Source organism: Ambystoma mexicanum, chromosome 7p, assembly GCF_040938575.1.
Source record: "Ambystoma mexicanum isolate Mex_15411 chromosome 7p, UKY_AmexF1_1, whole genome shotgun sequence".
In the NCBI taxonomy this organism is placed as follows: domain Eukaryota; kingdom Metazoa; phylum Chordata; class Amphibia; order Caudata; family Ambystomatidae; genus Ambystoma; species Ambystoma mexicanum.
In genome coordinates, this window is record NC_090939.1 from 536,259,153 (window position 1) to 536,285,099 (window position 25,947).

The following is a 25,947-nucleotide window of genomic DNA, read 5'->3' on the forward strand; positions in this document are numbered from 1 at the left end:
CTCGCTTTCCCTCTGGCCACCCTCCTTGGGCCCGCTACCTGCGAGGTAAATAAACCTTGATGTCATCTTAGACTCCACCTTCTCCTCCCATCAAAGACGTCTCTAAGAAGACCCACTACCATCTGCACCTCCTCAGAGGTTTTCTTCCTTTTCTCACTTTCCCCCAGATGCTCACTGTCTTCAGAGCCCAGGTTCTCTTTAGGCTGGACTACTGCAACAGCCTGTAATCTTCGCCCTCTGCAACTACTCCAGAAAAGGACTGCGAAAATTGTTCTTGGCCTCAAGCCCACGGATCTTATCTTTCCAGCCGAGAAATTTCTCCACTGGCTCCTGGTGGCTGCAAGGATCCAAGTTAAGACCCTCTGGGGCCGGGGACCACACTACATCTAACTCTCTCTTCCTAATCACTTGCCTTTTCGAGCCCTCCACTCATCCACTGCCAACTGAGGGTCGGGTGCTTCTCCAGGCAGAGGGTCGGGGGTAGATCTCTCTCCTTGGCTGGTGCCTCCCTCTGGAACAGCCTCCCTGCTTCTCTCAAACCTGATCAGGATCACCTAAGGTTCTGGAAGCAACTCAAGACCCTCCTTTTAGCTTCTGCTTTCTCTCCCACTCGCTCTCCCCTGCGGATGTACTTGTCTGCTTTACCAACTGGTTACCTGGCCACACTGTGAACAATAATGGGCACTGGGCACCAGGCCCCTGATGACAAGTAGCCCCATGCACTGCCTCAGGGCCTACCGTGCACTTAGGGAATGTATCTGCAACACTACAGGCCCCTGCCACCTGCACTCATTTAAAGCCGGCCACCCTAGCAGCTTTACTTGCGCTTTGCCTACTGCACTCTCCCTTCCACCTGGCACCGCTCTCCCTTCCCCATGCCCTTGCAATCTGAATGACACATGGCCTAGTAAGAGCGCTTGTTTTGTCCTACCTTGGTCTCCCCTTCCTTGTCTTGTCACGCATTGAAACAACTTGTGTACAGCCAAATTAAATCGAATCTCAGGGGCAGACTTTAAAAAGGTAGCAGGGATTGACCCAAGGGAAGAATGCTTCTTGCATGGGCAGTTTTATGCGGCCGATTCCAAACTCTCGGTAATCCTAGCAAAATATCTCCACCAACACCAAGAAAGTTATGGTGGGTTTAAAAAGGTTTGAAAAAACCTTTCACCTGAAATGTGCACGTAGGCAGGTCCATTTGAGCGAAGTCACACATCCCACAACGCCACCTAGTAGCCATCGGTGGAAGTTCACCTCAAGTTCTATATAGCGTGAAATTAGATGAACAGCAGCGGAGCATTTTACAAGAAGGTGGCAACACTGGCATTATATACAGTAGTAAAATGGGAGGGGGGGGGATTTTTATTAATCCGTCAGGTATTGTTGAAAGAGCCATGTGTTTAAAGTGTTTTGTAGAAACATTGGGGGGCTTTGCAATCCTAGTACCCCAAAAAGGTGACCAAAAGGACCAATACATTCCTTAATAAACAGAGGGCCTTACATGCATGCAAACAGTGCAGGGCCCTCTGCTCTTCACAGTAGATATCTAGATCTCTTCTTTTGAGGGGAACTCTGATACCACCGTAAAAACGAATGAAGGAGTTCCCAAAACACCACTTTGTCCTTATGAAACCCTACAACGGGCTCCACAGCCGAGAGAGCCTGCATTTCTATTACTCGTCCCACACAAAAGGCAGTCTTCCAAAGTAACCAACTTTATGTACTTATTAGTCTTTAACCATTCCAAACATTGTCTGATTGCTAGAAGCACCAGATGAGACCCCATTGAGGGTGGAGAGGCTTTCTAGGAGGAAAGCGATGGCATAAACTGTTGAAATTAGGCAGAACGACCAGATTCGAAAAAAAGGCAGCTTCTGAATTGCAATATGCCCCTATAACTGACCGATGGGGTCTACATGACTCTGCAAGTCTGTGTAACACCAATTCAAATACCCTGGTCTCTTCCCTGGAGGAGGGACTGTCCCATAAGTATGGATAAAAGAGCATGGGATTTAGGAGTAATAAGTGTCCCAGAAGCAACATCGAAAATACTAGTTCAAGCTAGAACACTCCTAAACATTTAGGTAATAATTGAAGATTAATAAAACATTATTAAAACATTTCCATGAAATTCTATTTCAATCTAAGGTTCATTTTACATGTTTAATCATTCCAGCCCTGTCCAGAATTGTTGTTGGAAGATAAAATAAATGTTAAAGAACGTGAAAGAAACTCCATCATATAGGATGTTAATAAGAAGCGTAGGTCATAAACCCTTATTGAACTCAAAATGTGCTCCAACGTGATCATGGCTATATCTCACATTAATTAATAAACAATATTTACACAAAAGCACCTCCTTATACACTGCCATGTTGACATGCTATAAAAAAAAATGCATTTCAACTACATTCTTCTGAGGGTAATTTACAATTGAAAACAGTCTTGAAGGGAACAACTGGAACACATTGTACATTTAGCTGATTACTCTTCGAAACAATACCGACACGGCCAGATTTAGCACTTGTACTAGAAAAATATCTTGTACAGGTTATTGATATGTACATTGATTTAATAGCACAAGAAAATACTGCCATGCGCATAATCTTTAAATACAGGAGTTAAGTGTGCTGAAACGAACTGACTTTATTGAATGGTTTTCTATTACCCAATGTTTAAACACATTAAACAATGTTGTGCGATTTCCTAGACTTTGGAGACTAAACTCCATGGCTCAAAACAAAATACCCTTTTCCCTTCAATGAAAAAATGGACTAGGGCAACAGAGGCCAAAAATCATGTAGGGTTAAAATCAGTAAAGTTGTTAACATGTCAGAAAAGCACTCTTGAATTTCCAACAAATATAAAATGGTTTTTATAATTGTCATTTTACTTTTTAAAGATGTGACAGACCCAATTTTAAACATGACATTCATTCATCAATGTCAGAAGTTAATGTGCACTTTCCAATGGAGGAGAAAAATGTCAAGCATTATATGATTGTAACATTAGATGAGGTTTTTGCCATTTCTTCAGGCAACTGGCTGTTTACTACTTCCTTGATGAATTGTTCCAGAGCAGTGAAGTAGCCCTGACATTGCCAAGTGTCATTGTGAGTTCCATCTGGGAATATGGCCAGCCTCTTAGTCCGAGATGGGGACAGTTCATAAAGCTGCTTCATCATTACTGGAGGAATTAGTTGGTCAGACAGACCAGAAATGAACAGGGAAGGCATTCTGCATTGCAATATTTTTCTATATGACAGAAACTTATTTTTGTAGCACCATAAAGGAAGATATCTCATTGGAAAGAAAGAAAACAAAGTACTGGCCATGTGAGGGATACTGAGAAATGTGTTCTCCATCATTACAGCAGCAATCCTGTGGGAATTTTCAGAGGCTAGATGAACGGCCACAGCTCCGCCCAAAGAACGTCCAAAAAGGATTATTTTTGTTTTGTCAATGTCTGGTCGAGTCATCACATAATCTAGTACAGCTTCAGAGTCAAGATAAAGTCCTTCTTCGCTGGCTTCGCCATCACTTTTTCCATAGCCCCTGTAGTCGACTAAAAGCAGGTTAACTTTTAGGTTAACCAACATTAGCAAAGCATTTGGTAATCTGTGACCAATGTTTCCAGCATTGCCATGAAAGTAAATGACAGTTGGAGAATAACCCGGGGAATCCCCAACATATCTTAACAGAAGTAGATTGAGAACAATGCCATCCTTGGTCTTAATGAAGATGTTTTCATGTGGTATACCAGTAGGCATAGGAACATAAAGACGTGAAGAAGAGGGCTGTTCTGGAAAATATAGCAACACATCTTGGAATTTGTATAGGATACCCGCTATGGATACAAAAATTAATAAAAGCAACAGTACGCCTCCATACATATTAAATGTCAATATCAAAGGAAGCAGAGACACGCGGCAGAGAGCCCATGACCAAGAAGCTAAGGCGAACAGCCATCGTTCTGCAAGTGCCCACAGTTTCCATGACTTTTCCATTGCAAAGTTCAGAATAAATTTATTCCATCAGACGCCTGCAAAAAGAAAGACAGCGTTAAAAATAAAATCATTTTTCAATATTGATCTTTTATTGTCACAAGTCACAGTAAATGCAGACTTTGATCTAGCACAAAACCTTTTCTAAAATATATTTTGAATGTTTTTTTCCAGTGCAAAAAGGTTGTAACATTCTAGTAGTGTTTTTGTTTACATACACAGGATTTTCTCAACATGAAAGCCTTGTTTCAAGTCAATTTTTGCCAGCAGAACTGCCAGCTAGCCTTAATGGGAAACCTTGAATAAAAGACAAACTGATCTAAAAAGCACTAATGTTCTACCCAGTATGTGCATCTCCTCCTTTTACTTTTTTTGTTTCATGACACTTTTGTTAATGCTATAACAAATCAGCCACTGTAAAGCCTCCTGAACCGGAGGGAGAATATGCACAATGTGGACCAACATAAAGTGAACTATAACATACCTAAACTACAAGAGATTCTATCTAACCACCTTAAGCCCCTTCCAAACCCTATAGGTTCCCCCCACACCGCCCATATAGGTCCTAGAGAATATTAACTTCTCAAAACTCATGAGAGGTCTAATCGCTGCCTGCCGCTTAAGGGTCTGAATTTCCCAATGCCAAATCTGCCAATACTGATACCCATCTCTTTCTCCCACCCGAAGGCCACCTTGCGAGAGGAAAAGGAGTAAACCTACCCCTGCTCAAACATGCCTCTTAGAAGCAGCCCCCGCCCTCCAGTTAGAGAGAGTGGTACCCATATAGGCGGCTGATAATTCGTTTTATTACGGGGGTGGGAGGGGAATGTGGATAGCCTCCATTTACCCACTGTGAGTCCCGTACCCGCCGCTGGAAGTTCATACACAGGCCTATCACTCTTTGGCATCCATGGTAGTTATCAGAGGGATATGCCTGCTGCATCTTTCTCAAGCCACTGCCATGCCTTGGTCGAACCAGTGTCAAACCAGTCCCTCAGAGTCTTAAGTTGGGCTGCCCAAAAATAACTATGTTCGGGAGCACCATAGCCCCAGCCCCCCTTTACCATTGGCCTAAAAGGACAGCTTTGGAAATACGGGCCGGCCTTCCTTCCCACCCAAACAAAATAAATGATCTCCACCGGCAAGGTCGCTAAGCTATAAGCTGGGACCATAACCGGGAGCACTTGAAAATGGTAAAACAACCTGGGAAGAACATTCATCTTAATAGTGGCCATCCTCTCGTACCAAGAAATTGCTTTCAAGCCCCAAGATCTAAGATCAATTAAAACATTTGTAAGTAAGGTGGCGTAGTTATACCCGGTAAATGTCCTCACATCGCAGGGTAATAGATCCCCAGGTATTTCAGCCTCTGGGTGGCCCAGACGAAGGGGGCACCCCACTTCAAGACATTAATAACTTCAGCCCTGTAGTCGATATTCATAATCGCACTCTTGCTAAGGTTAACCTTAAAACGCAACACCGGCTGAAAAGCTTCAAGAATCAAACAGCTTGGGAATAGATAATTCTGCATTTGTCAGGGTTAGGATCACATCTGCTAAACAGCGATTTTGAGAGACTCTCCCCGCACCATAGGGAATGCCAGGAAGGGCCTCCTCTTCCCTTATCCGTATTGTCAGTGACTCCACCGCAAGAGCGAACAGGGTTAAAGGGGGCACCCTTGGACAGCGTAAATCCCTTCAATAGAGCCCCATTGACCATCACTGGCACTGTGGGGCAAGAATACAACGCAAAGACTGCTCCTAGGAAGGTCCTTCTGCATCCCCTTTGCCCCTCCCCCCCATTTTTGACCTGCAGAGAAACCTCCCAGAGGACCGGCAATTCCACACAATCAAACACTTTTTCAGCATCTATCTGCAAGAGAATGGCTTGCATCCCTATGCGGCGGGCCATATATACAAGATCTACAACTTTTCCAAACTGTCAGCTCCCTGGCGCCCCTTCACAAACCCTGCTTGGTCCTCTGCTATCAAGAGTGGGGGAACCTTCTCCAACCTCAGTGCTAAAATCTTGGCATTTATCTTTATGTCAGTGTTCAAAAACGCTATATGCCTGAAGGATGTGCTTTGCTATCAGGGTGATCCTCGCCTCCCCCCATGGACCGCGACGAGACGCCCAGTTTGAACTTTTAATTGAATAGAACTCTGAGAGGTTCCAGTAACTTCCCAGAGTACGTTTTAAAAGGTGGCCAAAAGGGAGAGCATCAAGCCTGGGGCTCCAGCCACATTCATGGAGGAAACTGCCTGCAGTATTTCTTCCTTATTAATTCCCCTTTCTAGCTGGTCCCTTTGCTCTGTGGATAGACGTGGCATTGGGCACAGACTCAGGAAACTTTCAATAGCCTCCCACTGAGGGGATTCTGACGTGTATATATCCCGAAGGAACGCATCAAAGCCCTTTGGTAACTCAGGAGTCCCATCTAACATGTTGCCTGCTTCATACCGGATTCCCCCCAGCACCACCCTAGATAACCCTATGCTTCAGTTTCCACGCTAGAATCTTCCCCGCCCTCGCCTAGATGCCACCATCATATTCACTAGCCTCTGCACCACCTGTAAAGCTAGAAACGCCTTTCTCGACCCAGCCTCCCTGTATCCCTCCTCTCTATCCTTAATGTCCAGCTCAATGAGTGCGACCTGTCCCTCCTTCGGTGCTTCATCAAAGATGATTACTCCTCCAATATAAGCCTCAATTGAATCCCAGCAAGCGTACTCCTGAACCTGTCCCAGCTGATTCATCAGAAAATATTCAGCAATCGCCTCAGCAAACCTCTTCCATCACCACCTTAACGTTCAGTAGGGCATGGTTGAGCCTCCAGCCCCTGTGGACCCAGCTATCCGTAGGGAGAGCAATGCATGATGACAGGGGCATGCTCAAAGAAATCAAATGGTACCTTTTTCTACAACTGATTTAAGGAGTCAGGCCCGCCCCAACCCAAAAGTAGTCGATCCTCGAATAGACATGATGCGAGTGCGAAAAGGCGGCGTAGTCCTGCTCTTGCGTGTGGGAAAGCTGCCTTGGATCCATCAGGAGAGAAGCTTTCACAGTGTGCCGCTGAAGGCTGTGTATCTCCCCAGTAATCCCTTTTGGAATCGTCCCAGTTGGGATCCATAGGTAGATTAAAATCTCCCCCCTAGAATAATGTGACCCTCCGAGAACACCACAAGATCCCCAGCATTGTGCTAAGCAACTTGTCCTACCCTGTGTAAGGAGCATACACCACTGCCAGGGTGACTGATGCCTCCCAGCAGCCCTTTCACAAACAAACTTCCCTTTTTTATCCTCTCTGGTTCCGTGAGCCTGAAAATCCAGCCTCGTCCCAATCAGAATACCCACTCCCTGCGTCTTAAGACGATAAGCAGAAAAGAATTGCAGCGAGAAGTCCCTTGTTTTAAGTCTGCTCACATTACAGCTACGTGTCTCTTGGAGGAGCCTGTAGATGAGGGAGGAGGATGAGGGAGGAGGAGGAGGAGGAGGGGGGGGGGGGGGAGGAGGGGGGGGGGGGGTGGAGGGGGGGTGCAGGGGAGGCAAATCTAACCTTCACCCCCCCCCCCCCCCCACACAACCATCAGCACAAAGTCAGAGAAGCAAATGTGCCTCACTTCTAGGCCCATCACCAGGAACTTTGGATCACAGGGGTGAAAGGCGTTATCAGACAGCTGTTCAGACCATACCCAATCGATGACTTGGACGATATGGAAATAAGATTGACTAAGCAAGTCAACTGACTGAAGCCAGACATCAATGACATCATCACCGACATCACGAAGTAGATACATTAAGTACATTATACATGAAGTATAGATTATCCATCCATGAAGTTACACAAACATGCACTCGTTTATTGCATATAGGAACGAAGCACATGCTTATGACTCAGGTAGGTAGAGGACAGCCACACATTCATATCTCTTTATATTTATATCCTTTGCCAAAGCTGGAAGCGCAAGATGCAAAGAGTTCATATATTTAGCTTGCACATGCTTGACTGCTAATAACATGGAGAGGCGTTAGGAAATGATATAGAAGCTATAGGTCTCTGAAATGGACGGCAGTGGAGACAGGCTTAGAGTACAGGGAAAAACAGACATGATCACTGCAGCCAGAGGAGAGCAAGGACAAGTGGAGATGGAAAAGTCCCAGTTACCAAGACAATGAGCCACCTTCAGAAAAAAAATTACAAGCAGGCTAGCTTAATTGTGTGGTCTCCACACACGTGAACCAGCCGGACAGGACAATGTCCATTCAAGCAAGGTAGACAAAGAGGACTGTTCCCATGGAACCAGAAGGGGAAAAAGGCTACAAGTGTTGCCTACGAGCGGTTAACTGACTGCACTCTCCAAGGCTTAGGTGATCAGAGATTGCAAGATCAGGGAACACTTTGCACCTCTATGTTCATTCACATTGCCTTGAAAACGTACACTCGGTCTGGTAAGTGTCCAGTGTCCCAGGGATGAGAGGACACATTCTGACCAACCCAGATTCACCTTCCTCGTGGGGATAATTTGTTTCAAGGGCCAATGGTCTCTCTGCGACCCTGCAACAAAGTTTTGGGGGGTGGAGCCTCTGGCCGAGGAGGCTCTGCCTCTAGACCTTTTTTGAAAATTCCAAGAGGATTGTCCTTGTGAGGAACCCCAAGATGAACTTTGGCGACCTTGTCTGTAATTTGAGGCGCATCGAGAATATTGTCCCCAAAAACACCTCGAGTTGAAAGCACCTCTTTGTACAAAGAGTGTGTTAGTTGTCCAAGAGGGTTTAGTGTGTCGTACCCCTCTTTTGCACTTTTAAGGGCAACCTCAACCGCCTTACCAAACTGGGCGTTCGGTTCAATAGGCATAATGAATAGGGTGGCTTGTGTTCAGAGCGGAAAAGCAAATTGTGTTAGCCAAGCATGCCATTTAATGGAGTCCCCTCTGCTATATACGTCCAGCATTATAGGCAGCATTCAGGTTATTCTTTAGGATGCAGTTGGCGACTTGTTTACCCTTTGCTACTGTGTTTAAGAGCTGTGATTGTATGGGCTAGGGGACTGTTTCAATCTGCTGAAGCATTTCGTACCACTTACAACAATGATAACTTGCTTAGAGGGTGGTGTTACTTTCCTGCCTAATGTATAGATCTTTTTACTCTCCTTATCAGGAGGGGCCTCAGTGGAGGCTCGAGATGTGCCCGCCATCGCTTTCATGTGGTGGTTACGACGAGAGAGTCAGGTTTTAATCGACCCCCGATGTATAAGGGGTCACTCCTAACCTTACAAGGGCAGTTAACCCCAGTATTGAGAAGATGGTCAGGTCTAAGTGGGGAAGGTTGAATGAGCCTCTGAACAGACTGCATGAGGTGGACAAATTGTGATGCAGGCTTTGTGTCCCCAAGGATGTCCTCCACAAAGTTGTTATCCACCTGGGCTTCCTGTGTATCAATTCTGAAATTTTCTGTAGCCTCTAGGAGGAGCTCATTGTACTGGAGCTGGTTGTCTACAGGCTGGTCATGATGGTCAGGAGACTGGATGATATAGAAGTAGTCATCGTCGTACTGATCCCCATTTATATTGGTCCCCTTTATCTTCTGGCGAACCAGATCTTGAGAGCCTGATGTGTCAATATACATCCTGAGAAGCATCTAGTGAGGTGCTGGGCTGCAAGGTGTCTAACTGGGCTTTTTTGGCAGCTGGTTGATCTTTGATTGCATTCTTTTGTGGAGGGCCCCTTAAGGCTAGAAAGTTGATGATGGTGGCGGTCAAGAAAGTCTACAAAGTATGACATTGCTCTGCATTATCCTGTCAAAACATTTGGTGGTCCATTTAGTGAAACTAAGGTGCACTGAGAAAACAGGGGTGTCTTATAATTGAGGGGTATTCTCTATAGAAGAAGGCTGTTTGTAAAGCAGGGCCCTTGAAAGAGTGTTTTTCGGGAGAGAAGGGTCCCTGGCCGGGGAAGTAGATGATTTTGTTGTAGGGCTGAAGATTCAGATTGACGATTTGGACTTTAAAAATGTGTCCAGCATATGATTAATTAGTTCCCAGATTTTCGAGGAAGTGGAGGGGGCCATCAATGAGTCTTCTCAGGTGCCCAAAACATGACCAGATTTATTTGCAGTGTCGGAAACCGATTTGGCTGTCTATTTTGGGAGCCTGTCATGCGGTGAGCGCAATGGCCCAGAGGACAGGGACGTTTGGAGGACCTTCCCTTCGACACCACGTTTGCCAGAATGGTCAACTGTCAGCCATGGGACATGTGTTCTGCGTGGTGTGCACTGTGAGTGCTTGAGCCGCCGGGTGTCTTCTCCACATCAGGACTGTCGGCCTGCTTAATGAGTCGGGGGCTCGCACGAGGGAACCAAGCGGGTCCCCACCACTCTCGTTGTCACTTAATATGCCGACACAGTGAAATCGGTGGATGCTGCCTCCATGTCAATAGCAGCTTCAGCCTGCATGGCGTGATGGGCCCGCATTTAGTTTTACAGTCCTTTAAAGTTTTCGGCCGAAACAATATACAAGATTTGCAATGTTTTGCAGCGTGGTCTCTGGGAAGTCAGTGATTGCACACCTTGTGTGTGCAGATACGTGGGGGTAGAGTCAAAGGCTTCCCAAGCCAATAGCGTGACAGGAGGTCGCTATAGCCTTGCAAAAGGAGCTAGATAACTGCTAACTCAGAACAAAGAATCACCGTGGATGAATAAAACATTATAAATTTATTAAACAGGAAGACATTTTTGTGCCATAATCTGGCATATATGCATACATTAAATCTGCATTGTGAAGGATTAGTATACAGTGGTGACAGTCTATTTTATGTGTTGTTTTATATCACAACACATTGACGTTGTCGACACTTAAGTTTGTGTTTCTGGTTCGGTTGATAGCTGACAAGGGCAGAAGCTGATAGAGATGGAAAAGCGCTGCACTGAAAATACCGAACTGTCTTCAGGACTTGGAGGTCGAGTTCAGACCGGATGAATGAGTGAGATGTCGTCCTATGGTAAAAGAGGCTGTGTTAAAAACGGTGAGAATAGAGTATCCACTAATGGTGAGAAGGGCAAGGCAAACGGACCTACCGTGTGGACGTTGATAGGCGCCATGGCTGTTTGAGTGAATAGCGGCTGCTGGAGTTAGCGGCCGGGGGGGGACGATCTGCAAATGTCAGAGGCCCCAGTCTAAGTAAAAGAAGGTCAAAAAATTGATACGAAATAATCATAAGGCAGTGGCTACAACAAGGACTAACTCGTGCTGCTATGTCCAGTGAGCGGCCGTGACTCAGAGTTTGTAGATGAGGAGTGCTCGAGTCAACAAGTGAGTGGGAGTTGCAGTACTGATAATTAGTGGGGAGTCCGTGACTGCGTGGTGCTGGGATATGCAGGTGGTGTACAGAGGTACCTAGCCTAAGTACAGAGGACAAAACCACGAGTGAAACGTTGGGATATGGTTGTGACCAGAGAAGGTGGTACCAGCAGCGCGGGGAATTACGGATCTTACCTGTACGTGAGACAGGAAAAAGAGCTGTGTCACTGCTGTCGGTTGCGCTGGACTGACTGCGCATGTCAGGAGTTTAAAACGAGGCCGTAGTGCCTGCAGGGACTGCGCATGCGTCTGGGGATAGTGTAAGGGGTGGGAGCAGTCGCACTGAATGCGTCGGTATGCACGTATATTTAGGTCATGTGTATATTGGTGCGTGCACTGAAAGAGTCATGAATTGATCATGGGCGAAAAAATTAATTAATATTGGCACCATTTGCAACATGCATTATTATTCCATGAAATATCCATGAGGAAATCAAGTTAAAGGCTATTGAGCGAATATTGTCGAGTCGCTAGGTACATGTTACATACAATGCTGGCACTGCAAAATTACAAAACATGTGTTGCAGTAAAGCGACGTGAGTCATCAATAACATAGTTACCAGAAAAAACAGTTCAAAATTTCTGTATCGTTTCTGTGCTGGTAAATTAAGGACATGACTATACAACAGTAATGAAAGGAGTCATGGGTTGCAGTAAATCACAGACAAGTGCCAGAAAAAGATGAATCAATAGCCTTTAACTTGATTTCCTCATGGATATTTCATGGAATAATAATGCATGTTGCAAATGGTGCCAATATTAATTAATTTTTTCGCCCATGATCAATTCATGACTCTTTCAGTGCACGCACCAATATACACATGACCTAAATATACGTGCATACCGACGCATTCAGTGCGACTGCTCCCACCCCTTACACTATCCCCAGACGCATGCGCAGTCCCTGCAGGCACTACGGCCTCGTTTTAAACTCCTGACATGCGCAGTCAGTCCAGCGCAACCGACAGCAGTGACACAGCTCTTTTTCCTGTCTCACGTACAGGTAAGATCCGTAATTCCCCGCGCTGCTGGTACCACCTTCTCTGGTCACAACCATATCCCAACGTTTCACTCGTGGTTTTGTCCTCTGTACTTAGGCTAGGTACCTCTGTACACCACCTGCATATCCCAGCACCACGCAGTCACGGACTCCCCACTAATTATCAGTACTGCAACTCCCACTCACTTGTTGACTCGAGCACTCCTCATCTACAAACTCTGAGTCACGGCCGCTCACTGGACATAGCAGCACGAGTTAGTCCTTGTTGTAGCCACTGCCTTATGATTATTTCGTATCAATTTTTTGACCTTCTTTTACTTAGACTGGGGCCTCTGACATTTGCAGATCGTCCCCCCCCGGCCGCTAACTCCAGCAGCCGCTATTCACTCAAACAGCCATGGCGCCTATCAACGTCCACACGGTAGGTCCGTTTGCCTTGCCCTTCTCACCATTAGTGGATACTCTATTCTCACCGTTTTTAACACAGCCTCTTTTACCATAGGACGACATCTCACTCATTCATCCGGTCTGAACTCGACCTCCAAGTCCTGAAGACAGTTCGGTATTTTCAGTGCAGCGCTTTTCCATCTCTATCAGCTTCTGCCCTTGTCAGCTATCAACCGAACCAGAAACACAAACTTAAGTGTCGACAACGTCAATGTGTTGTGATATAAAACAACACATAAAATAGACTGTCACCACTGTATACTAATCCTTCACAATGCAGATTTAATGTATGCATATATGCCAGATTATGGCACAAAAATGTCTTCCTGTTTAATAAATTTATAATGTTTTATTCATCCACGGTGATTCTTTGTTCTGAGTTAGCAGTTATCTAGCTCCTTTTGCAAGGCTATAGCGACCTCCTGTCACGCTATTGGCTTGGGAAGCCTTTGACTCTACCCCCACGTATCTGTATACTTCTCAACCCTCTCGAGTCAGGCCCCCTAAAAAAGAGGGTTCGCCCATTTTCTTTTCTCCACACCTTGTGTGTGTCCATCCAGGGGAACTTCCCGTTCCAGGAAGGTTAGAATTTAAAAAGGTGTTCTGTCCATAATACAGGGTGATGGCAGCATGGAAACGGGGAAAATAGGGAAGGAATAGACATTCTCTAAAGGGAAGTTATTACCCTCCCCCACTCCCTCTACTGTGAAGGGCCAAGGCCCGGAGAGGCCTGTGTAGGCTGCAGTCAGGGTCGTCGAGACAGTATGGCAGTCGTCGTAGACAATGGATCCCTCTTCGAAAACCATAGATCTTGCGTTGTTACGGCAGTCGAAAGCAAAGAAAAAGTCTAATCTTTACTAATAAAAAGCATTAGCCTGAAGGAACTTGGCAACTTGATTTTAAAAAAAAAAAACCTGAGGACCTTGACGCGTGAAGGATCATGGGTACAGTGCATGTCACACTAGGGATAGTATTACTGACAAGCCCAGTCGACATCCCTTTTTGACTTTCGAAAGCAAATCATGTAATACTCTACGGCTACCACTAGAGGTCAGGCTACCACTAGGGGGCAAGTTATAAGTGGGCAATCTATTGAAAGATCAAGTATTGAAACTTCATCCTCTCATCCTCTACGGTAGTGGCAACGTCACCGGTGAAGTTGCTCAATAGAGCTTAGTGTACAGGACGAGGTAAAACTTGGTGGGTAGTTTGCCGAATGTGATTGGAAAAAATCAGTGTTGTGCCATTTGGGCGGCCCTTGAGAAGCTTACAAGCCGAGTTGCACTTTGAGCCTTCAGGGTGGGGAAAGTCGCAAGAGGGGCTGTGCGCGGAGTATGCCTGCGATTTTTGGTGGTGAGCCAGAAAAGGCTAGAGAAAAGATTTGCTATATTGTATTGATTCAAAAATGGATGTGTCGAAATCCCGATTTGAGGTCAAGTAAGTATTGATAAAGTGTAATATAAAAAGGTAACGAAATGAGTGATCCACCTTTTCACACAAATGCAAATTCCTCCCATGGTATAAAGACAAAATACGCAAGCATAGCGCAGAATGGACTTGCGACACAGAGGGCAAGTTGGCACAGCAATGGCTCAAAGATGGAAGTTTTTCCAAATGTGTGCAGCAACAAAAGGTCACTTATTTGCAGACAGCATACAAGGAGAATAAATTGAGCAACCGATTAGAATTATGGAAAATGTTTAAGGATGAGGAAGGGGACTCGGTTCGGCAGCATTGGATGCTGAGCCAACAAGACACTGCGGACTAACAGCCCTCGGCTCCCCCTACCCCTGCTCAAACAGCTGACGTAGACACAGCAGAGGAAAGCAAGGGGGTTTTATCCCATGAAAGAATTAAAAGGCAGCAGCGGGATACACCAATCCTACTTTCGTACCTACAGTATATAGTGGCAAAAGCGCACCTGATTGTGCAAAGCAAGCGAGTAAAACCGTGCAAGACATTAGCAGTGAATGTAGGGAGCTCAGCAAAATGCAAGCTAAGCTAAATGAGAATGACTTGGGGGGGGGGAAAACAGGGCTTAATGAAGGCCAAGAATCGGTGGTGTCAAATGAATTGATAGACAGACAGATATTGCTTAAACTGGATGGGAAACCAGCCAGCGAGACAGCGCACAGTGGGAATGAATTGACGAGTAGTAAAGACAAGGAGGAAGAAGCTAAAGAATGGGCAAAGATAATGGAGGAAGTACACAGGAAGAGAAGGAAGAAAGTGAAAGACTGAAAAGAAAGGGAGCGAACAGAAGCAAAAGAGAAAGGGAGACAAAAAAAACAGAGCTAGAAGATATCGCAAGGAGAAAAGCAGAAGAGCAGGAAAGGCAACTGCAAATAAAAGGAGTAAAGGAGGTTAGAAGAAAAAAAGTCGACCGGCTCGTTAAAAAAGAATACCGAAGCAGGGAAAGAGGAGCGCAGAAGTGAGCCGATAGAGATGAGAGCAGAAAAAGACACTTTTCGTAAGCGGTAGAAATTAAGATGGACTTGCCACGTTTAGATGATGGGGAAGGTATACGAAGGAGCATAGGGGAACTCTATAGGAGCAGGAGAAGCAGCATGGTTGCTCCATAGGCAGACAAGTGCTAAGCCCTTGGTGAGGGGGAGACCGAAGCCATAGATCGAACAAGGGGAAAACAGCAGGAAGACAACATTGAGGAGACTCAGCTTTCATGAAGGCAGAGAAGGGGACACTGATGATAGCATCTGGACCATGGGGTCAGACGAGGATTCACAGGGGAGCAAAGATGAGGAGAAGACTCTTGGCACTCCAGGAAGTAAGCCCAGACAGACAGAGTATGGGGAGGAAAAGAGAATATAGGTAGGGGAATGGAGGACATTGCAATATCACTCCGTAAGAGCAGAGGTGCAGGGTCAAGAGCCCAGGGCCAGCCGGGACGGAGATAGCAAGGGGGTTCACCACCACTAAAGACATGGGGAGACAGGACCGAGGGATGACACTGACAGTTTTTAACTGGAAAAAAGGGGGGGGGGGGGCGAACTCAGTATATACCAAGACATCAGATGCCCAAAGACAATTTAAGGTGCAAGCTGCCTTCGTTAACTGCGGTGGTTAGCAAGTGGATTAACGAGATAGCACTGACAGCAGAACAACATTAGCGGTAGGCGACGTGAAGAGTCTACTCTCAGCCTCTCTCAGGGAGGTAGCTGTCAATGTATGGAGAAGAACTGGATATCCAAGTGTGACTGCACAAAACACGGCATGGAACAGCGCACCGTTCAATAACTGCTAAGCAACTGCATGGCAAGCTCCAAGGGTGCAATACCCAGACAAGTTGGACATAAGCGTGATCATGGCACACAAAATGCGCAAGGACGAAGACCCACTTCAATATATTCAAAAAATTCAAGAGAAATGAGACGTCTGGAGATGAGCCCTGGGACAAAACAGTGGGGTTATTTTACCATATATTGTGTCAGGGGCTACCCAAGCAAGTACAAAATCAGCTTAAGAAACTAGTGGGAATGGAGGCAAAATGGTAGTCAGAAATTCAGCAAACAATAGTGCACTATTGCAGGCTAATGCAAGAGAAAGCAAGAAAGAGGTGCGAGGAGAGAAAACAATGAGAAAACAAAAAGGAGTAAAGTTAGTGCAGAAGAAATGATCTAAGTATACAATAGAAGGGGCGATGTTGATGAGTGAGGGGAGAATGAGTAGTTGCTCAGCAAGCATAGAACCTACCACAGGGGGAGGCTTTTCCAGTAGGAGGGGATATGAATAAGTGGCCGAGAGGAATAGTAGGCATACCTCGGTGAACAGGGGGAGGGGATTGGAGGGGGGGGTGGTCAGACACCAAATGTAGCAGAATGCAGGAGGGTTTCATGGAGGACGGCAAAGACTGATGAAGAGTCCTGCACAATGCTAGGTGTGCAGATTGTCCACCTCTCACGAGTATGTAGAGACAGGAGTGAGATTTCTCAAAACGGGGTTATGCAGAAACAGCCCACATACCAGACAGCAAATGTACCCACCACAACAGACGCATACCCAGGACGCGAAAATGCAGCAATATCATCCCATGACACATGCATTACAGACACAGGGGCACATGCATTTACAACCAGCACAGCAGGCACCAGTTCAACAGAAAATTATATCCACGACACATGCAGGCTCCACGAGGTCGGCTCCCTTGTGAAAGCTGGGAGGGGGCGACTGTTGTATGAGGCAAGCCATTTATAGGGACGGGAATGTCATATCCACGATAGGACAGCCACACAGACAGACCTTGTGTTCAATCCCAGCTGTTAAACCTAATCCAACTGAGTAACCACATATAGGGGTCACTATAGGCGACAAGACTTTTACCTTTCTAGTAGATTCAGGGGCAACTAGGTCCTGTATCAGGGAGGGAGATACCCAATGTCAGGAATTGCCATGTATGTGCAGGGATTCTCTGTGAACACGGATTTGGTTCCTTTTACTGACAAATTACTGTGATATATGATATGATTATATGACATTTATAACGCACCTATACACAAGTGTTTCAAGAAGCGACGAGGCAAGGGAGGGGGAACAGAGGGAAGACAGACAACGATCTTACTAAGCCAGGTGACATTGAGATCGCACAAGTGCAGAGGAGGGGAAGGGAAAAGTGCGAGGGGAAAGGAGAGGGGGCAGTGCAGTACATAGGATAACAGTAAAATAAATGAAACCAATAAATAAGAAGTGCAGACAAGTGGTGGCAAGTGTGGGAGAACACAACCCGACCATGACACTGCCACTGTTCTATTCCCTAGTGACACCAGTGAATATAATGGGTAGAGACACGAAGAGCCGACTTAACACAACCATTTCATTACCAGACCAAGGGATAGTGTGTTCAATGCGAGGGATTCATTAAATGAATGTGCGGGAACTCATCCAAGCTTATTGTGGCCCAACGCGGTAAGGCGGGGGGGGGGATGCCAGTAGACATTGAACTGTTTTCATATGGGGGTGGAAGTGTTAATTGCATGGCTTCTGGGGATAGAGAGTAGATTGTTACGCATACCAAATAGCTATGTAGACCAGAGGTTCCTTTAGATGAGAAAAAAGGAAAAGTGATCCCAATAGAACTAGAAGCGGTTAGGATTAGAAACAAGAGAATAGTACTGCATGGGACTGACTATACAGGATGATCAAGGAGAACTGCAATTGCAGTGGGGTGGGGGGGGAAGGATACAGGTAGACTGGCATGACGGATGAGGAGTTGTTCCAAGACGATCGATCAGATAACAAGGTGGTGTTTGACATAAGTATTACACAAGGGAGGAAATACATTAAAAGGGAAGTACCACAGATAATGGCTTTGTTGCCAAAACCGCCACCACCATTTCTCGAGGAAGACTTAGGGCGGGTACCCAGTGTCTTATGGACCAATAGTCCCTATGACGTGGATATGCTAAAAGGGATAGGAGCAGTCAAGATAAAGATTAAAGCAGAGGCTTTTTCACCAAGGGCAACATAGTATACTCTATCAAGGGAAGCGGACAAGGTTATTAATGAGACGATCTCCGCATTATTGAAGCAAGACATTCGGGTACCCTTAGAATCGCACTGCAACACTGAAGTGTATCCGAAGGCAACAGAGGGACCATGGCATTTAATTCAGGATTTGCACCCATTGAACCAAATTGTTGAAGCAGAATTCCGGTTAGTTCCAAACCCAGCAACAATTTTGTGCAGCATCCCAACAGAAGCTACGCACTACACGCTAATCGATTTGGAGAATGCCTTCTTTTCTATACCACGCCATCAAGAGTCACAGGATTAACTTCCTTCCTATATAGGAAACCGGAAGTGGAAAAACACAACACTCTTGCAAGGGTACTGGGAGTCACCTTCATTAGGGACCTTCAGATGGAGCGAGGCAACATGCATATAGTGAGTACAGTCATAATACGTGGACATATTAATCTGTAGAAAATGAGAGGAAAATTGTCAAAATGACTATTTGTCAACAGTACTGGTAGAAAAAAGGTTATAAAGGTGGACCTGGCAAAATTATAATATTACCAAAGGTAAGTGCTATACATAAGGCGGTTAATATCACATGGGCAAAAAGTGACTCAAAATAGGGTTGAGGCGATCAGTAGAAGGCCAAAGACAGTGAGAGAAATGCAGCAGTTTCTGGTCCTTTGCAATTATTGCAGATCCTGGATGTTCGACTATAGCACATACAACTTGTAGAGCGGATTTAGGGAGGCACAGAGGGAATGGTAAATTGGTACGGACACATGAAGACTGAAGTAAGCCATATGCACAGCTCCAGTACTAAGGACCCCTGATTAACAACTAATTTTATTCATTCTCACACTCCAATGGAGTAGTGATGACTGCGGTACTCACACAGAAGACTACACTAGGGCACAAGCCATTAGCTTATTATAGGGGACATTAAGACCCAGTGATGAGCACACATTAGCCTTGTGAGCAAGCTCTGGCTACAGCTGCATTTTCTGGAGTGAAGTCAGCAAGTAACACAATATGTGGAGCATACCCACTTTGCAATTCTAGAAAGACACAAGAGTATGTTGACCACGCAGCAAGCTTCTGGATATGACGCAATTATCTCGAACCCAGCGGTCAAGGTAGTGAGGTGCAGGACTGTTAATCCGGGAAATTTCTTTAGCTGAGCCCGTAGAAGTGGGAGAAAACACCCCCCCCCCCCAACCCCGGTATGGTATGATCCAAGTGTGCCAGGGCTACCGCTACATGATCGTGGTTGTGTGCTGGTTCTCCCGATGGATCGAACTTGGTCCCTGTTCAGACCCAGATGCTCTCAGGGCTGCACAATTCCATGTTAGAGAGGTAAATCAATGGGGGTGTTTGAGGTCTTGCATCAGACAATGGGCCTCACTTTGTAAATGAGACCGAGCACAGCACAACCCTACTAGGGATACAGCACAAATTATCCTGTGCACCAATGGCCTTCTCAAATAAAAAATAAAAATAGCAAAAATAAAAGCACTTTAAAAAAGGGATTGTTTCACCGTTTGCCCTTAGCTTTGTTTGCACTGCACAATCAGCCTAGGTCCAACCATCACTTAACGCCCCATGAGGTGGTAACAGGACGGCACATGCGACTAACCCTGCATCTTCCCAATAGAGCATTGACAGATACAAATGCAACCTCTGATGTGTTTGGAAATTAAGAGCACAAATACGTGGCTTCTTTGATGGCTATTGAATCTCCATTTCTTGTCAACTGCAGGCGCAGGGGGAGAGGTGGATGAACAGTGGGGAAGAGACTATCCCAGCTGCCAGGGGAAGAGACTATCCCAGCTGCAAGTGAAAGACTCAAGCAACCATTACTTTATCCGGGGCATACAGCCATACTCTGTAATTTCATATGGCCATGGTTTAAACCTAGGTTCGAGGGCCCCTATACTGTAGGGCAAGCACATGCAGTGAAACCAAACAGGAAGAAGGCATGGAACTACATTGGAGACGTTCGGCCCTGCCGAGGGGACAACTCTTGCCAGCTAAACAAAGAAGAACAGCAGAAATCACGTTCCAGAGCAAGAGTTAGGGTAAAACACTACGTACACCTAGAGTAGGCACACTTTTTTCTTACAATAGGTATTAAGGACAATTCAAGCAACATGGTGCGTAGTAGACTTAACCCATTTCAGGAATGCTTCATAATACAGACAAACTGAACAAATGATTCCTCCACAATTGTTTTTTCATGTCTTTCTGTTTTATATTGCCCTAATCTACCCACAATTGACCCGTGGAAACCTGTATCATTACTCTGCTTGGCGATTCGAGAATCCGTATAGTGTGGGATCAATTGTTCTTTGTGACCCCGATTCATGCTGTTACGGAAGCTATGTCTAGGCAGGCAACAAGCACTGCTAAAGAAGTAAAGAGATTTAGGTGCAGTGCAGAAGCAGATTTTAACAAGGTAAATTCATACACAACGTTTGTGGCATATGCCAGTGGCATGAGCCCAATGCCTCATGCATGTATCACTATGCACCACAAGAGGATGATATCAAGGGAAGCATGCCACACTCAGCTGGATGTCCAAGAAGAGGTTCCTGTACGAAGATAACTGCATAAACAATCAGGAAATATTGGACAATTACTGGAATACAGATAAAAGGAAAAGAGTATATCACAGAGGCACAGACAGTGATGCAGAAAGAGTTACACTGCTCCACGAAAGGACCCATAGAATTAGGAGGAATGGCAGGATGCTGGCAAAGACTGCAAGTGCTGGTGTATGGCCAGGTATACACAACAGATGGATGGAAAGGAGTTGTTGGGAGCAAAGCCCATGCTCTCTTAACAGTTCCAGTCAAAATAGAACAGCAAGAAAATGACAAGTGCATTAAGGAATGGGAAGCAAGTGCTAAACTGCTTACATGGGTAGAAAACGGAGCAGTGCCAATGCCCATCATACCGTTCAAGGGAGCAGCTTTACGTTTCCAGAATGATGGCGAAGTAGAGGTTGGAGAACATGAAGGATGCAAGCAGATTGAGAATACCAGGCATTAAGTTCGGAACAGCAGTGCTGATGTCCCACTGTTGGGCCTGTGGGTCGAAGGCATACCTGCGGCTGCCTCCCAATTGGGGAGGGATACGCTCCCTTGTATATCTGAACACTCCAGCATTAGTGGTGCCTCAGGAGGACATACAAATTGAGGGGTTCCCTAAAATGGATACCAACCAAAGGAAGAAGCAATCTGTAGGGTTGACCAGAGTGAATAGGTTAGAACTAGGGAACTATGCCTCAAACATGGAAAAGGCATTTGATGCAATAACACCAGAGCAAAGGCTTTTCAGCAGAACCGAGATGTTCTATCATTCCAGCAGTATAGGCAAACTCTAATGCCAAATGGCTCCAGATCCCACAGTGGGAACGGATTCAGATAATAAACTCAACCATCAAGGTGGTCAAAGTCATCAAGGAAGAGCTAAGAGCAGGCAGACAAACGGCCCACCAGAAAAGTTCCGCTTTAGATCTCCTCACAGCCATGGAGGGAGGCATTTGTGTCAAGTTCGGGTCTTCTTGCTGTACATTCGTTATAGCCAACGACAAAGGCAACAGGACACTCAAAGAGGCCATCATCCAACTCTCAGAATTGCACACAAAGATGGAGGCAGAAATGAAAAATGTCAGAAATGACGATTGTTGGCGGTCTTACATATTCTCAGAGATACCCACATGGATGGCCAATGGACTTAAAGTATTGGCAGCAGCTTTGATACCCGTGTTGCTGACAATGTGTCATCCGGATAATCATCACGCAGTTTAGAAAGACAACCAAGAAGACTTTAGGGATGAAAGTGCTGATAGACGTAGAGACTGAAGATGAAACAAAAGCACAAAATGCACCAACATCACAACTGACGGTGTCCCCGGTTCCCATTGGAACGGTTTTCTAGTATCCTCACAACACATGTGACTATTGGGGAAAATGGGTTCAGTGCAACCCCGATGAGGACTGCAGCTATGGGACATGGAGCCTGGATGACCACGCAATACACTATGGACATTTCTGAGTGATAAGGCCTGGCTCCCAAAACTGCAGATGAACCAATAGAATGGTGTAGGTAGTGTAGATGAGAGGTCAACCAGAGGGGGCATTGCACATCGGGGGCCATATCTAACCCTCATGCCTCCCCATATGAACCTCAGCACGAAGGCAGAGAAACAGATGTGCCTCACTCCTAGGTCCATCAACACACACTTCAATGTATCACAGGTGTGAAGGACATTAGTCGCTCAGACAGCAGTTCAGACCATACCCAATCTGACTTAGACGATATGGAAATTACACCGATGGAGCAAGTCGACTGACTGCGAAGTCAGAAATCAATGACATCATCACAGACACCACGACATAGCCGCATTAAACATGAAGTACATATTCATCCATTCAAGAAGTTTCACTCCCATGCACTCATTTATTGCATATAGGAACAAAGTACATGATTATGACTCAGAGGACGGACACACATACATTTCTTTATATTCATATCTTTAGCCAAAGCTGAAACCGCAAGGTGCAAAGAGTTCATATATTTAGCTTGTCTGCCATAGGAAATAATATATAAGCTATAGGTCTCTGAAATGGATGGCAGAGGAGAGACAGACTTCAAGTACAGGGAAAAGCTCACCGCAGCCAGAGGCGAGTATAAATGCGGCACTCAACATCACCTAATTAAATAAAATACAACAGAGTAAATGAGGATATTGGAGTTTTTCAGTGAGTCAAGAACACACACAATCATCCACGAGTATCATGCTAGAATGGTTGTTGCCCGGGTGGACTGTGAAAGAATGGAGGCACTGGACATTTTGAAAGTGGTCCCATATTACACATTTTGATCTAGCTCCACCCTTTCCCGATATAATGTGAAAATAAAATACAAAATAGGCAGAGTGCAGAGTCACACAGGGAAATCTCCACAGTACCCAGTAGCCCAGTCCAGCCCTGCTTGGTGCACTTTGCGCTCACCTTGTCCCCATTTAGCCGCCTTTCAGTATCCATGGCATTTCACACCTATGACCATGCGCTCCCAAGGGGCCGGGGTGGGTGTGACCACTCAAGTTGTCAAACACCATGTACACTTCAAAGGCATCTTTTGCATGCTCACCATTGTCCACCTGGCCTCCCTTCACCCTGTGTCTCTAGACTCCCCTCTTCAAAGCCCTGCCCCTGCAATCAACAAAAGTGTGTGTCCCTTCCACATTGTTCCGGCCTTTCTGCGCTCACCTCATGCCCATCCAGCTACCCTTCTAGTATTAATGGCATTTCACACCTATGACTGTGCGCTCCCAAGGGGGCGGGGTGGGGTGGGCCTGACCGCTCAAGTTGTCAAAACATTGAGGACAACCAGGTTTAGGTTTGTGTTACAAACCTGGCTCCATTGCCCTATATGCTGGACGAGTAGGCCTATGCCTGTGCACTGGAAAGGCAGCAGGGTAGGTTCATACGGCAGATGGGAACCATTGGGATGGAGGAAGAGTGGGTTTCTATGAACACGTCTTCCATTTACATACACACCTACTTGTGTAAGCCTTTATAAACACCTTGAGATTTATCTTGACATCTGGGAGATGTACTAGGTACATCGTCATCAACCTACCTCTTCACCGGATACTTGTTCCTCTGCTTGCTGAATCTGCTCATCTGTTCGCCACAGTAAGGCTAAGTAAACTAATTACTTCCCTATGTTCATCCAACGTTACTATGAACGTTTATGCCGATTACAACCAAATGCACCCAGGAATATAATGTTCATGTATCTCAAAGACCTATGCATTAGCGATTAGTTCAGGTATTTTCTTCTCGTTAATTACCACAATTCATCACTGTGCGTTGTAGTAGAATGTGCAGTATAACAAGTTGCCACAGATTTCACTGGGCTAGGTCACACAGCTTTTCTGCCTTTATTCGAATTAAAGTGTAAAGTCAAATCTTTGGTGCAAATTGCTTTATTCATTCATCCAGTATTATTCGTGCTAATAGTGCGTGAGATCTCTATAAAGAAATATGAACTATTAAAGAATGCCATCATGTGTGGTTGTCAGTTGCACTTCTGCAAGCCAACCAAAGTTCAGGGCACTATATTGCATGCATTCCCAAAGGACATTGATTTAATAGGAATATGGCTTAGAAATTGCAGTTGTGAAGTGGATGAGATTGAAATTAGGACCCAGGAAATCAAGGCTGACATGAGAGCCAATTGATTCCACGTCTGCAGCCTGCACTTGACCCAGGATATGTATGACCAGACCGTGAGTTCTTCCTAAATTGCTTCCAAATGCCATCCCACCTCAATTTCCACATGCAGATGGTGAGGAGAGTAGTGAAGGTTGAGTTTATGTTTTTTGGCATGTAGGACGATGGTCTGCATTAATAAGTATCATCTTCCATCTGTTTATCTACATCACTGTTCTATTACTCCATTTCCAATAGTCACCGAACTCAACACAAGGGTCAAATATTTAATCTTAGTATATTTCATCTTTCCCCGCTTTCTGGTGCCTCTGACCAGTAAATGTGATCCTTGATGAAAACTTCCACAGTGCCCCTTGGAAATTATCTTTGGGAAATGTGTTGTTGACATATCCTTTACTTAAAGCACATTGATTGAGGAAAAGACCCTCGCAAGCGACACAACCACCGACATGCCTTCTATCCCAATGGTGAGCCCTACCAACCCACACAAAATTAAATGTTATAGCGTCGCATATGTCCACTTTCCAGGAACTAATTTTCCTTTTCTATTGTACTATTTGCGTACATTGGCCTGAAAATGAAGGAGCAAGATCCTGTAACAATTTCTTTTCCGGAGTCAACATCATACACATACCAAGTTTTTATTTTATAATACACTACTCTTTGTATGCGATTGAACTACTTGCATGTGGTATGCTTTCAATGTAAACATATCAAAATGTATTGTGCAGAACTGGCTATTTGTACAAAGTGGCAGGTATAGGTTTGTGTACACAGTTCAATATGTACTTTCTTCTGCACTGCATTTTTTCTGTTTCATTTTGCTTTTTAATCCGTATTAAAACAAGTGCTGTATTATAGGTGGATGGTAGAACGTCGACTATCTCGTCCTCCTTTGGAACAGGTCCACAGCTTGAGGTATTTCTATTCACATTTTACTTTCAAGAATCACAGTTATTCCAAAATCGGATATACTTGGGACATAAATGTATGCAACCTTGCACGGTTTAAAACGTTTCTGATTTTGGTAGTAACGTTGCACTTGCCCCCACACCCCCATAATGCAAAACAGTCATCAAGGACAAATTACAAAGTAAAATACTTAGCAGGGCATCATTGTAATCACTATGTTTTACAGGGTGACCTCAAATCAAGTCCATGTTTGAACTCGGATGGAGATCAAGTCACGCACACTCGCTTCAAGGTTTTATCCATACTAAAATTCTATTGGTGCTGCAACAGCAACCCTAACAGTATATGGTTCAAAGTCTATGTAAAATACTGAGCTTGGGGGGTGCTCTGTTGAATGCAGACTTTTATTGTGCACTTTGGCTGACATTGCATTTTTTTGCATATTACTCCATTCAATGGATGTACTCCAGATGTGGACTTAGAAGACGTGCATGGAACTGAGGTATACATTTATGGAGTA

At 45.2% G+C, this 25,947-nt stretch overlaps 1 protein-coding gene across 3 annotated transcripts in view; it reads right to left on the bottom strand.

The window, feature by feature from the left end:
* Nucleotides 1-2,625: 2,625 nt before the first annotated feature.
* Nucleotides 2,626-25,947, bottom strand: part of ABHD13 (abhydrolase domain containing 13) — a 128,994-nt gene continuing 105,672 nt past the window's right edge. For all 3 annotated transcript variants that reach the window (XM_069636569.1, XM_069636571.1, XM_069636570.1), the window contains one exon: nt 2,626-4,038. In XM_069636569.1, the coding sequence (XP_069492670.1) occupies nt 2,990-4,003 (1,014 nt within the window). In that variant the 5' untranslated portion in view covers nt 4,004-4,038 and the 3' untranslated portion in view covers nt 2,626-2,989. The remainder of the gene's footprint in view (nt 4,039-25,947) is intronic.